The sequence below is a fragment of the Pundamilia nyererei genome, unplaced genomic scaffold (genome assembly GCF_000239375.1).
Source record: "Pundamilia nyererei isolate P.nyererei 1_Seehausen unplaced genomic scaffold, PunNye1.0 scaffold00005, whole genome shotgun sequence".
NCBI classification, from domain to species: domain Eukaryota; kingdom Metazoa; phylum Chordata; class Actinopteri; order Cichliformes; family Cichlidae; genus Pundamilia; species Pundamilia nyererei.
The window spans coordinates 2,218,876-2,235,808 of NW_005187406.1; the positions used below are offsets into that span (position 1 = coordinate 2,218,876).

At 42.0% G+C, this 16,933-nt stretch overlaps 1 protein-coding gene and 1 non-coding gene across 5 annotated transcripts; one reads left to right on the forward strand and one right to left on the reverse strand.

The window, feature by feature from the left end:
• Nucleotides 1–142: 142 nt before the first annotated feature.
• Nucleotides 143–15,497, forward strand: rhbdf1b (rhomboid 5 homolog 1b (Drosophila)). 4 transcript variants are annotated; one of them, XM_005721746.1, is made up of 18 exons: nt 143–273; nt 597–743; nt 6,316–6,544; nt 7,872–8,078; nt 9,290–9,412; nt 9,664–9,806; nt 9,893–10,147; nt 10,225–10,336; nt 10,436–10,510; nt 11,116–11,277; nt 11,655–11,755; nt 11,948–12,011; nt 12,491–12,585; nt 12,761–12,836; nt 13,175–13,275; nt 13,424–13,577; nt 13,681–13,904; nt 14,702–15,497. In XM_005721746.1, exons 1-18 carry the CDS (start codon nt 167–169, stop codon nt 14,895–14,897), a joined length of 2,571 nt encoding a protein of 856 aa, XP_005721803.1. In that variant the 5' UTR covers nt 143–166; the 3' UTR covers nt 14,898–15,497. The 4 variants fall into 4 exon arrangements, with proteins under 4 accessions (XP_005721803.1, XP_005721804.1, XP_005721805.1 ...); XM_005721747.1 differs by having other exon boundaries at nt 6,316–6,424; XM_005721748.1 differs by lacking the exon at nt 597–743.
• Nucleotides 12,942–13,035, reverse strand: trnai-uau (transfer RNA isoleucine (anticodon UAU)). Its single transcript has 2 exons — nt 12,998–13,035; nt 12,942–12,977 (listed from the first exon to the last, which is right to left on the reverse strand). It is a non-coding gene; the product is annotated as a tRNA-Ile (tRNA).
• Nucleotides 15,498–16,933: the final 1,436 nt, after the last annotated feature.

Here is a 16,933-nt window from a genome sequence, read left to right on the forward strand (position 1 = left end):
GCACTGAAAACTCTAACCCTAGCGGATTGCTTCTTCTGTGTGGAATTAGCTTGTTCCTTGACATGCAGTCACTCATTCCCAGTGGTACAGAGCATGATTGTATCATTTGTGTGTGTGTTTATGTGTGTTTACGTTACAGCCAGTGAGGCGCCTGCGCAGCGTCAGCATGCCAGGGGAAAACCCTCAGACCTGCATTGCTGCCTTGGAAACCTCCAACAACTACCTCAGGCCTCCTGCGGAGAGATTGCCCTCCATCACTCAGTCCATTAAAAGGTTAGACACACACACACACACACACACACACACACACACACACACACACACACACACACACACACACACACAGGGGTATATAAAGAGAACTCCTCTGTCCTCTCTTCCTATTTTCTCCAGCTGCTAATTTCCTCTTTCTGCTTCTGCAAGCAAAATCCATAATTCTAATAATTCCTCAACTAAACTATTAGATGCTTTTTCTTCCTTTCAATTAATCCTGCTCTCTTTTTTCTCTTTCCCCCCCTTTTACTTTGGCCTTGCTTTTTTCTTTTTTCTTTCCCTCTTTGTCTCCCTTCAAACCTCTTACTCCGATGTGAACGTAGTGAGAAAAGGGTGCACTTTGAACGCATCAACACCGTTCCCCCAAAGGGCCAGAGGAGCCCCAGGAGGGTGTCAACCATCCGAAGGCGGTCCTGTATCCCCAAGATACTGACCCGGCGGCGTTCATCTATACCAAAACAAATCATCAGGTACATGAGAGGTGAAGTAGGGGGCCAGGATAACAGCGAGTAGAAGCTGTTAGTTGACTTTTTTGACTAGTGGTAGATTATTGGGTTTCAGCAAGCTCCAGGGATGCCAGCATGGACTTACTTAGTTGAAACATCTTGTCATGTGAGTCTTGACTCAGACTTTCAGGTGAAAAGCTACTGCTTAACCCGTTGCAACACAAATTCTATCCTTTAAACTACTCACCTGATCTAAAACAGGACCTGAAAATGGGCTTTCAGCACAGGTTCGATTTCCTAAATCCCAAAGACAAAGCCCAAAAGGAAGTAAAGGACTCCAGTTCTCTGTCACTCCACTTGATTTGCAGTATGATGAAAGGTTAATATGGGTTTATTTTTTTTGTCCAGTGATGCTAAAAACATGTTTGTTGCTTAATGTCTAATCCAGCCTTAACATGGAGTAAAACAGCTAAACTGAGACTGAAAGCTGGTGGACTAACATACAGACATCAAATAACTACTGAGTCTTCAAAACAGATGCTATTTGCTTGTAAGATCACACCTTTAACTCCAAAGGTGACATATCTGTGTTGTGTTTGTGCTTTATCTTTAAAACATGTTGAAATTCTCAGTAAAAATGGAGCTGATTTGTGAAGCATTTATAGGCTATATTGAAAATAATAGAAATAAATTAAAAAATGATTTTCTTTTGAAATGTTCGTGTAAGATTTGATACATTTTATGATGATGACATGTTTATCACCCAGAACGCTTCATGTCATATTTATATTTACATTATATTATGGCAGTCATCATTTATGAATGCAAAAATGCTATTTTATGTCTGTCAAAACTGTTTTACTTTTGGCATTTTTCTTTGATTCAGCCAAAGAAATTGGAACAAATTATGTGTTCCTTACTTAGAAGGCTGTTAGTAAGTGTCCAAAGATACAGTTTACAATGGGTTACTGCTAAGTTGTCTGTTACGTGTAGAAACAACACTGGTCCATCCTTTGAGGTACGTGCCTGTTTTATGCTTGAATGACTCATAAGTCAGTGTTAAGTGGCTTTACAAACAAAAATATTATTCATCTGAAAATGGTCAGATACAAGGATGGGACTGAAAGCAGCCAATGAAAGAGCCTGAGAAAGCCCAGAGAAGAACACTTTAAAAAATGATAGGAAAAGTCAGTCTCCTTGGAAGCAAAATATAAAGAAATGAGGGGTGACTCATGAGTTTTGCTCAGTACTGTATGACAGTACTAAACTGGCCTGCCTGCAGTAACTGATACATTATTAAATATGACAGCGTTGAGCGGCTGAAACTGCGTGTCAAGCAATAACTGTGCAAACGTGTTTTTCAAAACTAACTTTGGTTCACACTTGATGCAACACAAAGAAAAACACATTACTGTCCCAACGTCTTTTCCAAAAAAACATTAAGATGTACAAGTTTCAGCATTTAATGTGTTGTCTTTGTTATGTTTTCAGTTGACATGGTGGTTTAAAAGATTTTCAAACTCATTGGTCACATTTTCTTCATGCCACAGCTGCGAGGGTTTGTTGGTGTCAGTCCAGGTCATACACAGGACCACATGGTTTGTAGGAGACAACATAACACAAACGCTCATTCTGGCTATCTTACGTGCGTCATACCACTTCAAAGCGGCTGCTTAAACAGAATTAAATTAATGTAAACGTTTGAAGACGGAGCCGCAACTCAAACCTGCAGATACTCTTCAAAAGAGAGTGTCCTAATGTCCTAATTTCATCTTGCAGAAATGTATTAGCTTTTTATTTGCATTTGTGGAAGAAGCACAGGACGCGTTTGATGTTCGTGAGAGAATTAATGCGATTGTATGTGACTCGTGGAGGTTAGCTGAGGTCCCTCCTCCGCAAGAGTTCACGAATCCATGCTAAATCTTTACTATTCAAACAAAGCACGTCTCTGAGTGTGATTTGTTGTGTGCTCGCGGGGTATCTTGGAGGACACCCTGATGTTTGTTTATCTGGAGGACAAGCGGAGCGCTCTTTATGGGTCATTATTCATGTTAAGGAGGCCACAAAATTAAACGGTAGATAACTTTGCCATTCACCGCAAGTTCACACGCTCAGTTTGACTTCCTTAAAGAAGCTCACGCGAGTTTCTGAACTGCAGAGCACGTTGGGGTTTTAGCTTGGAGCGATGAGAAAATAAACCTCTCCGGTAGTGTGTGTATATACAGTATGTGTGTATGTGTCATGTCCAGGCATGTCCAAGGTGCACTCCCTTCATCGTTTCTCCCTCCTAATGCCCATGATGATCTTTCTTCTCTCCCTCCTTCTAACGTTCCATTTCCTGTGGTATGTTAGAGGGAGAACTGGTGTTTACATTCACTCCTGCAAAACAAGGCAGAGACACAGGCCGGCAGAGGGAGAGGAGACTCACTGATAGAGATCGTTGGGGGCTGTTGATGTGGGGAAAATGTTCAGTTTGACGAGGACCAGCATCGCTGTCTTTTTTGCCCAGTAGGTCACATCCTTTCATGTGAGCTCTTAAGGAGGGACGTCTCCAGACAAATTAACGCTCTTTGTCGGGTACGGAAATTTAGGCTGTGTGTGCTGGTGACACAAGTTCAGAAAACAAAGATCCACCCACTCATTGTGTGTTATATAGTCCAGCTGGATGAAATTGGAAGCTCTCTGTGGATTTCTTTTCACATCATGATGTGGACATCAGCCTCCCGTCTGACTGAGGAGTTTAGCACTGGATTCTCTCAAACTTTGATTAACCAGGAGAGCACAGTAGAAGAAAGGGATGTTCAGCAGACTCCAGACATGTGCTGATCCTCCGCTCTTTGCTTAGCGGTGACGTAGAGCTGGCCTGGATATCAGGAAATCCCCTTATGGAACATTGTATGTGGGATTTGTGAAGGATCAGTTTGTATTTGGCAGATTGAGGTTTATTAGGGGTCAGGGGCTAAGCGGGGACAGTACTGGTGATGGAGATCACTCAGCTCCAGAGTCCCCAGCCCAATCAGGAATGAGCCATACCCTAAAGCCCTCTTGGAGATTTCAGGACAGGTGAGTGCGCTGAGGCAAACTGGAGCAGAGCAAAACATCTGGCTCAGCACGAGATGCTTTGGAAAGTCAGTGAAAATTCTCAACAAAGCACTTGTTCTGTCTTTGAGGGGATTAAGATTTTCTCAAAATTAACTACAGGATTTAGAGTCACTAGCAGCTCACATTTTAAATTGCTTTCAGTCTTATATGTTGAGTTTTACGGAAGGGTTTGTGATTGCCAGCATGTACATCTCATCTGTTTTATGCCATCTCTTTAAACATAGGAAGTTTTGAAGCTTTGAAGAGAATAGTTCTGAAAAAGTGGCTTATTTGCTTTGCTTTAGGAAGTTCAGTAAGAAGACTGATAAAAGCTGTCATATATGTGGGATAAATATAAATTAAACTGTAGCCAGGAGATGATTAACTGTGATCTAATCAAAGTGTATAATAATTGGTTACTAGCGTAACCCACTGCCACTGAAACAGCTCTGTTCAGTGGTAGCATATCATTTTTGTTATTTAGCTGTCTATGGAAGTTAAACAAAAACGATTAAACTTGTTAACTTGTGACATTTAAAGGTGCCATTATTAGGCTCATTGAGCTGAAGGACCAGCAAGTTTATACAACTGCGAGACACTGATCCGTCTCTATGTCCGTCCATCCACAGTTCACAAGAATCTCTACAGGACTTTTGCACAGAATGATCAACTAATCCAAATTATGAACCGAGGTCAATGTTAAGTTCATACTTTTATGAGTTTTATGAGTAATTTTCTATATTTTTGTCTCTTTAATGGCCAAATGAGACACTACGTCACTGACATGCTGGCCTTTTAAAAAATGGTGTAGACAACCAGCTTTCAATGGATGGACAAATAAATCCCTGATGACCTTTCAGCATATTGTGGTTCACAAGTATTAGAGGGAACTAGAGTGCTGCACACGTTTTTCAGGCTTCAGAAAATGTAACTCATGAGAGAGACTTTGGACTTCTCAGACTAGGGCAGATGAACCATTTACCTACCTCACAGCACAATGTTGTACTTAGTAGTTATGTATTAAAAAACTCATTCATATTGTTTCTAGAAAACATAAAAGTTGAAAAGTAAATATTAAATTATAGGAAAAATGTAAACCAACATAAAGTCGTACATAGGAAAACAACTTGAATGAGTTTGCCGTGAATTACAATGCATTCTTAAAATAATGTCTGTTTTGACTTTAATAGTAATTTTATCAGTGGTCACACTTGCTGCCTCCACATGTGGCTATGAATGAATGAGACTGGGCATGTGCAAACTGAACCAGCAGTAGTCTAATTGTTTTATAGCTACCTGGATTTTTTGTGTAGTGTTTGTTTGGATTGTGCAAAGCTTTACCCTTCTGCCTTTTCTTCTCCCTGATGCCCAAAATGCCGTGTGAGCCCATAATTACGTCGACTGTTGTTTCATGTGTACCAGCCTTACCTGGAGGATGTGGAGACTAATTCACGCGTGTTAAAATTGCTTTAATCATCTGCGATGTGTGGTTGTTTCGTGCTGTCGTCAAGCAGTCTGAATGTTTTGTTCGCGTTTTGTGTGGGTGACTAAGAAAAAGAAAAGAAAGAAAAAGACGTGCTCGCTTGCTCGTGCGTGTGCCCAAAAAGAAAAAGAACTGCTTTTCTAAACAAACAACTGTCACCGAGCCTGAAATGAGCCCATTTCTGAAATTTGGCCTTGTCGTTCCACCAGGATTTAATATTGTTTATGAGGTTTGTGTGATTGCTAGCTGCATTTAAGGAAACAAACATTTTGTAACTGTGCAAAAGTTTTTGAGAAGTCTGGATCTCCTGTCCTCCTTATTTCTCTCTCTCTAATCCCGCTGTTTACGTCTACGTTCTTGCTCAAGGCATCCAGTCTAAATCCTACCGTTGTTTTGTTTTTGTTCCAAACCTGTTTCCTCTTTTTAAGAGATCCCTCTCTGGAGGGACAGTAATCAGGGCTGCGCCACCCCCACCCTGTCCTTGTGCAGCCTTAAAAGGCTTCCCCAGCTGGCGTTTTTCTTGATGATGAGGGCTGAGTGTTTATTACTAAACGTTCTGCTCTCTAAACAGCCTCCCCCTCCTCCCACTGATCGGTTAACACGCAGCCTGATGTGCGGACACAGTTCTTGGAAAAAGGGGGACCTGAATGCACATTTATCGAACTGAAATGTAATAAACAAAGACCCATATTGTGTCATCTACTCTGGGAATATGAGGCAACATCTGCTTCTTTTCTGCCAGCAGAGGGCTGTAAATTATATAAGGAAACAAGACAGTGTATTTCACCCAGGCTCTCAAAGCTGGGTTCAAACTTGCACACGTTAGACAGAGATAAAAGTACAAGAAGAGCATCTTAGATGTTATAATATAAAAGTGTTGTTTTCTTGACTTTTTAAAATCATGGCCCGTATTTCATCCTGATTCATTATTAAGTTCTTGTGCTAAGATGAACCTGATTCATTTCTGACACACTACCACTACATCAAAAAAAGTATATGCTTTCACTAAGCAGAGTGTGTCCTCTCCCCCAGGGGTACGGCTGACTGGTTTGGGGTGAGTAAAGACAGCGACAGCACCCAGCGATGGAGGAGGAAGAGCCTGCAGCACTGCAGTCATCTGTACGGGGGTCTGAAGACGCAGGTGATGAGGGAGATGGAGCTTCACAGCCAAGACAATCTCTCCCTTGCCAGCACTGAGACCCCTCCTCCCCTCTACCTCCCACCCCTCCACCCCAGTCATCACCACTATGGCATGCAGAGGGTAGGCCTGCGCCAATGTGGGGGGGGGGCGCATGTTAGAGGGATGGAGACGTAGATGGGCACCTTTTCTTTCGGCACATTTCTCCCCCACCTCTCTCCTCCTGTTCTTCATGTCACATCTTGAAAATCGGGGTCGCTTTAGCGCCTTGCTTTGTTCGCTTTCGTAGGGTTCAATTGATGGGGTCTTAACAGAGAAAGAACTTTTTATTGACGATTTGTTTGACTAACCGCAAAAACAACAAGGCACTGAAAGTCACAATAATGAGTGCAGCACTGATATTAATTATACAGTTACAGATGACGGTTTTTCCAAGTAGCATTTTTAAACACATTAGACGTCTTTAGAAAGCATCAATTATTTCTGTTGTTACACAAAAATATAATTATTTCAGAAAAAAAGAAAAATTACCAGGGTTAATATCATCAGTCCCAAGTTAAAACAGCAAAACTTTGAGCCGTCACTTTAGAAAGCATCAGCCCAAAAGTCAAAGAAGTCATTTTAGAGCTGAGAAAAATAATTATTGAGAGAATGAGGTGGATATAGAAAGTTATCACAGCATTTCAAAGTTATAAGAACTGAAGAATCATCAAGAAATGTCTTCCTTCTCTCACCCCAACTGGTCCCGGCAGATGGCCCCGCCCCTCCCTGAGCCTGGTTCTGTCGGAGGTTTCTTCCTGTTAAAAGGGAGTTTTTCCTTCCCACTGTCGCCAAAGTGCTTGCTCATAAGGAGTCATATGATTGTTGGGTTTTTCTCTGTATCTATTATTGTACGATCTACTGTACAATATAAAGCACATTGAGGCGACTGTTGTTGTGATTTGGCTATATAAAGAAAATTGAATTGAATTGAATTGAATGAATTGAGTCACACAGTACACAGTAATACTAATGTAAGCATTCAAAATAAATCTAGGATGCTGGAAAAGCTGTGTTGAAATTCCTTGCTCTGTTAAATGCTTAAAAATAAAATTTTCATGGCGGGGGAGGGGAGGGGCTAATAATTCTGTACTCCTTTCATTGTGAATTCTGTGTAGCTAATAGCATGTCAGCGTAGCCCGCTAAGTGCTAGTAGCCTAAAAAGCCCTTGGTTTAGCAAATTTATCTGAAACTTTGCCCTTAATTTTAGTATAAAAGATAATATCAGACGTAAAACATAAAGCACATGTCAAGTAAAATCTACTTACCCCCTTTTACATCAATTTAACCCTAATATCGATGTGTATGTGCATCCCTGTTGCCTCTTCTGTTCTGTCGTGTCAATCGAGCTTAAAAGAAAAAGGTTGTGGTGAACCGACACACTTGTGCGACGCGTTGTGTTTGTGTGCAGATCGTAGACCCCCTGGCTCGGGGTCGTGCCTTCCGCAATGTGGAAGAAGTAGACGGCTTGAGCGCCCTGCAAACTCCCATGACGCCCGGCACAGCTTCCCTCTGCTCATTTTCCAGCTCCCGCTCTGCCCTCAATCGTCTCCCACGACGACGCAAGCGAGAATCTGTCGCCGTCATGAGTCTCAAGGCGGCGGCGGCGCTAATGAAGGTGTATATTTGTTGTTTATTCCAGAATTCCTACCTAAGACGGTCTTGCTGTCTTTGAATTCTTCTACACTGCTGCCTGTCAAGATAGTCATGCATGTTCGTCCTTCTTGGTATTAAAAGCTTATGCAACAGATTCTAGTAAGATAGCCCATAAAAGGACTTTGATTTACGTTAAGTTATTTCTTATTTGTCCCAGAAAAAATCCACTTACCATAATGATTTGGCAGGTTTTTCTTCTGTACACAAGCATGTTGTGTAAAACAGGAGATTTGCGTGTCCTGTTGGGGATAAAGTCAGGCGCTATACTTTACAGCAGTGTGCACGTGACTGTCCTTGTGTGAACCACGAGCTACAGAACACATATGTAAAGCAATTATGCTGCTGTTCAGAGTGTGTGTGTGTGTGGTGGGTGGGGATTGTTGGGGGTTTTACCAGCAGATGATCCGTGACAACACCAGTGAATGCTCAGTTATCTGCTGCTTTGTTTTCAAAGCACTCTGGAAGAGCTGAGCTCATATAGGTGCAAACCTGCAGAGGCCACATCGCATCATTAAGAAACGATACGCGGTCTCACTCTTTTGCATCAGTGCTTAGGTTTAGTTACCAAAAACTACTTGGGGAAGATTTAGGAAAAGTTTCACTACTGTGTTGTTCTCTTTTTGCTTGTGTTTTTTTCCAGCAGGTGATCAAACTGATCCTTTGTATCTTTTCTCTCTGTCTCTCTTCTCCTCTGTTTTTCTTTCCCTCTCCTTCTGTTGAGCTTCTTCCCAACTTCTCTTTTCTTAAAAGTAAAATAAATAAATAATGCAGATCGAACAAGCAATGACAATCAAGTAGACCAGTATGGGAAACGGCATAATGATCCACTTGGGAAAGTAAATCTATTGGGCATTTTTCTGGTTGCTACAGTGACAGACAGGCCAAAAAACATGATACTTAGATATTTCATTTAAGTGTGACGCCGAGGGGTTCATAGGTGAGCAGGTTAGAGCTTTTTCACTATTACCATGAACCTAGTGAGCCACCTTGTGTGCATTTGTGTCACCAGTAGCTTTGACAAAAAATGGTGATATTTTGTCTCCATTAATAGAAACCAGCTCTCATTTCGCAATGATAAAGTAATACCTTTATTATTAAGGTGCTTTTGTCGATGTGATTTAGAAAATTTCCTCCATCTTTGTTTGAAATGTCCTGTTTATGATCGTTTCTCAGGGCCGGACGTTAGGCGAGAGCACCGCTGGGCGGCGGCGCAGACGGAGTTTCATGCCTCCTAGTTTCTTCGAAGATGACACTGCGGATTTCCCCGATGACCTAGATACTTCTTTCTTCACCAGAGTGAGCAGTGGACACACTCTCCCAAAGCGACTTTTAGTCACTGTGACAATCATTTGAATTCACAGATTGATAAAGCTTGCATTTTTTCGTTCAGAACTTCCTGCAGCATAATTTTCAGTTCTGCAGTCTTCTGCAATCTTCTGAATGCGATAGCCCGCAGAGGCTTCATGTAGCAAAAACATGTGTGCTTATTTCTGTGAAATAAATTAAAAATACTGTCTACGATGTATTTATGAGATGAGTCTTTGCAGGAAGGCCTGCAGGATGAGTTGTCCAGCTATGCTGACGAGGTTTTTGAGACTCCGTCGGAGGCTGCCCTCAAACAGCTAGATGAGAGCGAGCTCACGGGAAGCGCTCTGGATAGGAACGAACTAGAGAGGAGTCATCTCATGATGTAGGTCTCCACCGTATCCTTCACATGCACACAAAAAAATGAAAGGAGCTGCAATCCCTTAGAATGCTTCCTCCTCCCCGATTCAGGCCTTTAGAGCGAGGGTGGCGGAAGGCAAAATCCGGCTCTGCGGTCCAACCCAAAGTCCGCCTGAAACAGGAGGTGGTGAGCGTCAACAGCCATCAGCAGCGAGGGCAAAGAATCGTGGTTCCGGTTAAGAAGCTTTTTGCCAGAGAGAAGAGGCCATACGGGCTGGGCATAGTCGGACGTCTCACTAACCGGTCGTATCGCAAACGCATAGACAGCTACGTCAAGCGGCAGATTGAAGACATGGATGATCACAGGTGAGACAGGATGTGGCTGTTTAGAAATGTTTAAATGCAAAAAGTAAACAATGCATTAAAAATGCTTCCCTCTCCAGGCCTTTTTTTACCTACTGGATCACCTGCGTCCACCTGCTCATTACCATTCTGGCTGTCACCATTTACGGTATTGCCCCTATCGGCTTCTCGCAACACGAAACTGTCGACTCGGTAAGTAAAGTGTTCGACTTTTATAAGGGTTTAATGCTGCTTTGTTACAAATTTTTGAATATTGAGATTTTTATTTTTTATTATTTTTTTATTTTTGAGGTGCTGAGGAACAAGGGGGTTTACGAAAACGTGAAGTTTGTGCAACAGCAAAACTTCTGGGTGGGTCCGAGCTCTGTAAGTGCTTCCAGTCTTTTATCCACCGCCTTTCACACTACTAAAAATCGCAGGCAAGTTAGAATCTCAGTGACCTCTGCCTCAAGGTCAGAGGTCAGAAGTCGAGTTTTCTAAAAATCTTGTGAATGCGATAATTAAAGAACAAAGTGATGTAGAAATGAAAGAGGCTGTACGCCCTCTTTAACCATAAGTGTATATAATCTGCTCATGTATTCATGAACACTTGTTGTATTAGCTACTAATACACACAAATATCATATAAATATAATGTATAAATAGTACAATAAAGCAATGGAAAAATGGTTAAGTGTTAGTTTAAAGTTAAATGATTCAAACGCATGTCGAAATTAAATGCATGTATGATTTTTGACTAAATAAAGGAATAAATGGTTAAAATATACATTTTCTGTTGTAGTAGTATTTAAACACACCAGGTTCCATATTTAAATTAATGACACAATCTTCAGTTGAAATGAATGCGCAAATGTATTTGTTTGTTTCCTGTGGCTGGTGTCTTGAAAGACTTATTTGACAGAGGCGTAGTGTTAGGATCTACATGGACATTTTTCTTTTCAAATTGTCACGTCATCTCTTCTTCGCCACAGGAAGCGCTGATTCACCTGGGAGCCAAGTTTTCCCCGTGCATGCGTCAGGATGAAGAGATCCACAAGCTGATCCAGGAGAAGCGAGCACTAGAGAGAGAATCGGGCTGCTGTGTGAGGAATGATCGCTCCGGCTGCCTGCAGACTCTACAGGAGGAGTGTTCGGTCAGTCGCACCAGCTTAGATTTGAAAGAGTCTCAGCACCAACCATGACCTGTTTATTTCAGGCACACTATGATTTTATTGAAACTTGTCCTCAGAAAATGATACCTTACTGATGGGCAGGTCACTTACCAATTGGAAGGTTGATGGTTTGATCCCTGTCTGCTCCAGTCTGCATGCCAAATATCTTTGTGCAAGATATTAACCCCAAGTTGCTCTCTGATGCTGTTGGAGTGTGTATGCATGTTAGGTAGAAAACAGTGAATGAAGCATGTTGTGTAAAGCACTTTCAGTACTCAGATAGTGCTATACAAGAACCAGTCCATTGACGTATAGTGTCAGTGCATTCTGAATATACATGGCATGTCTTTGCTCTGCAGAGCACACTGGCAGTGTGGGTGAAGTGGCCTCAGCACCCCAGTGCTCCTTCTTTGAACAGTGAACTCCGGCAACATGGTGCCGTTTGCCATCAGGACCCCAGGTAACATGATTATCATTCTTCAGCTTTAATAGAAAACAAATTTGGATGAAGGACTCATAACTTAAGACAAGAGCAACAGTCTGCCGGACAGACTTTGTTTTTATCCATGTGTGGGCTGAGCTGTTGGAGCCGACTTACCCTGCTGGAAGACGTCAGTGTTCACTCTTATTTCTTGTACTTTTGATTTTGCAGAATCTGTCTGGAGCCAGCCTCTGTTTCACCGCATGAGTGGCCGGATGACATCACTTCTTGGCCTGTAAGCGCACTAACATGCTATCAGTCTAACCTCACAACATCCATGCTAAACAGGCCACTGTTCGGAAACTAGGAGATACATTTCCACTGAAGTCTTTAAGCATTTTTCAGTGTTACAGCTAAAATTCGTAACCAAAGCCAAACCCTACCCCTAACTCCAGATGGGCCAAGTGTTCATCTGATACTATTATTTATCAACGAGTAGATACATGGATCAGGTAGTATCAGATAGCAATGGTTCTGTTTCTAAGCCAGTCATATACCAAAAGGCTAAGATGTCTGATTACACAACTGTAGCTCAGTACAACTGTACTGCAAGAGAGTCTCTAAAGACTAATGTAATATTGCATTTAAGTGGTTTGGTTCAAGTCAATGTGAGGCAAACAGTTGTCTCCTTGTGTGTGTGTGGTTTTTTTTTTTTTTCTAAACTGTTGTAACTGTAATCCGATGAGAAACTTTCACTGTGGTTTTGATCTGTAGGTTTGCACAAGGTTCAACTCTGGGAATCACACTAACCTCCCCCACATTGATTGCACCATCACAGGCCGGCCCTGCTGCATCGGAACCAAAGGACGGTGAGGATCGGGATCACTTATTTACAACACGTGCTCAGTAACAGCATCAAACATTAACATCTTTATGGTGCAGTGAAAAAAGGAACTGATCCACCTTTTGATTACATAGTAAAAGGGGTTTGAATAAAAGATTAGTACACTGATCTCTACTTAAAAACCTGAATTCGTGTTGCAGGTGTGAAATAACTTCTAGAGAGTACTGTGATTTTATGCATGGCTACTTCCATGAGGAGGCTACGCTCTGCTCACAGGTAGGACAAACAGCACACACACACCTTTTTTAACTGCATGTTTAAAAACAGTGGCCTGTGTAAATTTGCTCCTTCAAGTGAGAGCCTGGTGATTTAAAACATTGTTGCTCCAGGTGAGGCTCGAACTCACAACCTCGGCATTGCTCTGCAGGTTACTGTCGTATAAGTACCGCGCGCTGACCGATTGCGCCACTGGAGCCTGCAGCACACAGTGCAACAGAATGGACTGTGGACTGCATTCACCTCTGGCACGTTCCACCACAAGGTGGCAGCAGAGCATCACTGACTGTTGTAGCCGTAACCCTGACTGATTGTATTGTTGTTTTCATTTGTGCCAGGTGGCCTGCATGGACGATGTCTGCGGTTTGCTGCCTTTCCTCAACCCAGAGGTCCCTGATCAGTTCTCTCGGCTCTGGTTGTCCCTGTTTCTTCATGCTGGGTGACTGCACTCTTCCTTTCTCCCTTCAGTATTTAAAGCAGCCATGAAGATGTTAAATTATGGGAAAAACTTAGTTGCCTGAATACTTCAGTGAAAATGTGCATGCATTTGTGGAATGTTAAGGATAACTGGTTGCTTGTCCCTGCAGAATTCTGCACTGCTTGGTTTCGGTGTTGTTCCAGATGACGGTGCTGAGGGATATAGAGAAGTTGGCTGGCTGGCTCAGAATCTCTATTATCTACATGCTCAGTGGCATCACTGGCAACCTGGCCTCTGCCATCTTCCTGCCCTATAGAGCAGAGGTACAAGCTGATGTTGATGTTACCAAAAAATATCATAGTTATACATTGTTTTCATTTAGTCGATCTGTGTGCGATCTATAGGTACCTGTCTTTTTCCTCCCAGGTGGGTCCTGCTGGCAGCCAGTTCGGCATCCTGGCTTGTCTTTTTGTGGAGCTGTTTCAGAGCTGGCAGATCCTCGAGCGACCGTGGCGAGCGTTTGCTAAGCTGTTGGCCATCTCTGTGTTCTTCTTCTCTTTCGGTTTGCTTCCCTGGATCGACAACTTTGCCCACATCTGTGGTTTCATTTCCGGTTTCTTCCTGTCCTTCGCCTTCCTCCCATACATCAGGTAAGTGACTATTGCTCTGTGTGCTTTTCTATCCAGGCTTTACTGCATTGGCAGTACATTCGAGGCCATTTTAATGCTAAGAAATGAAGCAGCTGCTAATCAGATGCTTTCTAGATGGTATTACATGGTAGGTCAAAATGTGACCGCACTTTTATGTGTGTTCAGTCCAGCTCTTGTGTAGCTCTTGTGTAATCTAGCATACCTCAGTGTTGTCTGATGGAGTAGAGGGATTAACTGAAGGGCCAGATGCATCTCTTAAACACTTTCATCTACTGTTTATCTGCTTCTACTACTTCTTCTTTCCTCTTTTCTTTTATCTTTTCTATGTTTTTTAAGACAGGCTGCTAGTAACAAAGTGCCTAAAGATACAGTTTAAAACAGATTCTGAACACGAGTGAAAAAGCAGTCAGTGTCCAAAGAAAAGCTGTGAAAGACCTTCAGAAAGCCTGGAGGACTACTGCTGAAGGAAGGTCTGACTCCTTGGAAGCAAAATATAAAGAAATGAAAGGAACGGTTCACATGTTGTGGAAATTGAAGAGACTGAAAACTGTTGCCACTACTTTATATTTAAAGCTAAATTAAGCTGGCGCTAGTTAGCTTAGCTTAGCATTCACTTGGCTTACCTATAGATTCTTTATTCTTTCCTTTGACTGAACGTTTCCTCAGTCTATATGCAGTGTTTTCACTCCCTTCATCACTTTCATGATTTAAGAGGTTTGATGCAAAACAATGACCGTTCTCTGAGGGAAGTAATGATGTCACTGTTGTTTTGTTGTTGTTGTTTTTTCACCCGCCAGCTTCGGCCGTTCCGATATGTACCGAAAGCGAGTCCAAATCTGCGTCTTCCTGCTGATCTTCCTGGGTCTGTTCTCCGCTCTGGCCGTTCTCTTCTACATCTACCCCGTGAAGTGCGACTGGTGCGAGTACCTCACCTGCATCCCCATCACAGACAAGTTCTGCGAGAAGTACGACCTAAACGCACACCTCCTCTGACTGTTAGTCCTTGGAGTCCAAGCTGATGTCCACTGATAAGATTAGGATGTGTGAAATGGTGCTTGGCAGCACTTACGACTGATAAAACCATCAGTATTTCTAGATTTTGTACGGACTGGTGAATTCCAGATGTATTTTTTCAATATACAAAACAACATGCATGAAAGCCTTCAATATGCATGAAAACAAGGAGAACAATGGACTAATAACTGATCTGTGTGTGACTGATCTTGTCCTGGGCTAATCAATGTCCACTTGCACTGGCCAGTAACAGTACACCTTAGTGGCCACATGGAAGTTTTATTTGGTACTTTTTACCCAGCAGTCACAGCTTCCTGGACGCTCTGCCGTGAACTCTAAGGACACAAGGCTCTAAATTCATCAGCGTGCCTTACTGATACAGCACAGCCTCTGACTTTAATGTCTGTGGAAACTGCTTTCAGACACAAATCATGTCAAATATGTTTTTTACTTCAGTATTTGGAGGCTGGAATGCCATTTTGTTTATTTGTTTACCACTCTGGAAACCACAGCCTTTAAAGCACTCCAGTCACAAATGGATGTTCTGTTTTTTTAATATTCACCTCTTTTTTTTATATATATTTGTTTACAAAAAAACAACAACAAAAACAAAAACAGGTGGGTTCATGCGCTCAATTGTAGAAAGCTGTTAAAAGGTGAATTTGTGTATGTGTGTGTGTTTTATTAAAAGTGGTGGCGTTTTAGCTACCTGGCAATGAACACAAGAGGACAAAATCCGTGACTGTGTGTTGTCTGTTCTCAGATAGCCAGAGACTGATGCTTAAACTCACAACCTCAGCATTGCTTCATAAGTTAGTACTCCACGCTACCAGACTGCACCACTGGAGCCCACTGTGTCTGTGGTTTTTGAGTTTGTGAATTGTCATGAATGACTGTGTCTCGCACAGATCTTTTTTTTTAGATGTGTCCTTGATCCAACACAGCTGATTTAAATGGCTAAATGACCTCCTCAACATGTCTTGAAGTTCTCCAGAGGCCTGTTATGAACTAATCATTTGATTCAGGTGTGTTGACCCAGGGTGCGATCTAAAACCTGCAGGACTCCAGCCGTTGAAGCCTGGAGTTCCCCACCCCTATTTTAGACCATGGTTGACAACCAGGGGCAGAACTGGCCTGGAGAAGACTCCAATCTGGTCCGCTGAATGGACTTGGAAAAACTGCATTTTTTGGACTTTTAAATTATTTGAAAACATTTTACAACTTTTTCTGATAACAACACCCCATCCCCACCACCACAGCTGCTCATATTGCACCACAGTAATCAAGTAATAGATAAACAATAAAATTACCAAAAAGTTCCTGTTTTTTCACTACTGACTATATAAATGTATATTTATTTACAACAAATCCACAAAAAAGGCCATTTTCTGTGAGTTAACACAGAAACTTTGTTTTATAATTACAGGACAGTCTGGCCAGTGAGCTACCAGATCATTTTCTGTCATTTTACACATTTATTTCTTAACTTTGAAGTTGTGTTTTTAATACATTAACATCATTAATCACTCCTTGAAATGGAGAATCCATTATAATACACAGAATTCAAAAACACGTACACTTTTTGTTTCAGTGAATATAGATATTTTACTTTACGTTACTGCTAACAGAAGTGATTCTTTTTAAAATTCTGAGTATGGTATATCATAATGAAATTGGCATATAAACTGACCTTTTCGGTTTGTCAGATAATCAGTAACCCTCTCTTGGGCACGCAGAAAGAATCAAATCAGATGTGACGCCTCGTGAGTGCAATAACGTAAGCCGACAATGATGATAGTGCCCTTTTACACTGAAACTATAAACACCATTAAATACTGATGGCTAATTTCTTAACACTGGTCAGAGCCGGACAAATAGAAGTCTAGCTGCGTTTGGGGAACGGCCAATAGATGGCAACCCGAGACCAATAACTTACAGGTTGGGTGAAACATGACCGCCGCTGAGGGTGCGAAGCTCAAATTACAGCAATGCTGTTGTGGTGTTTTCGGGGATTT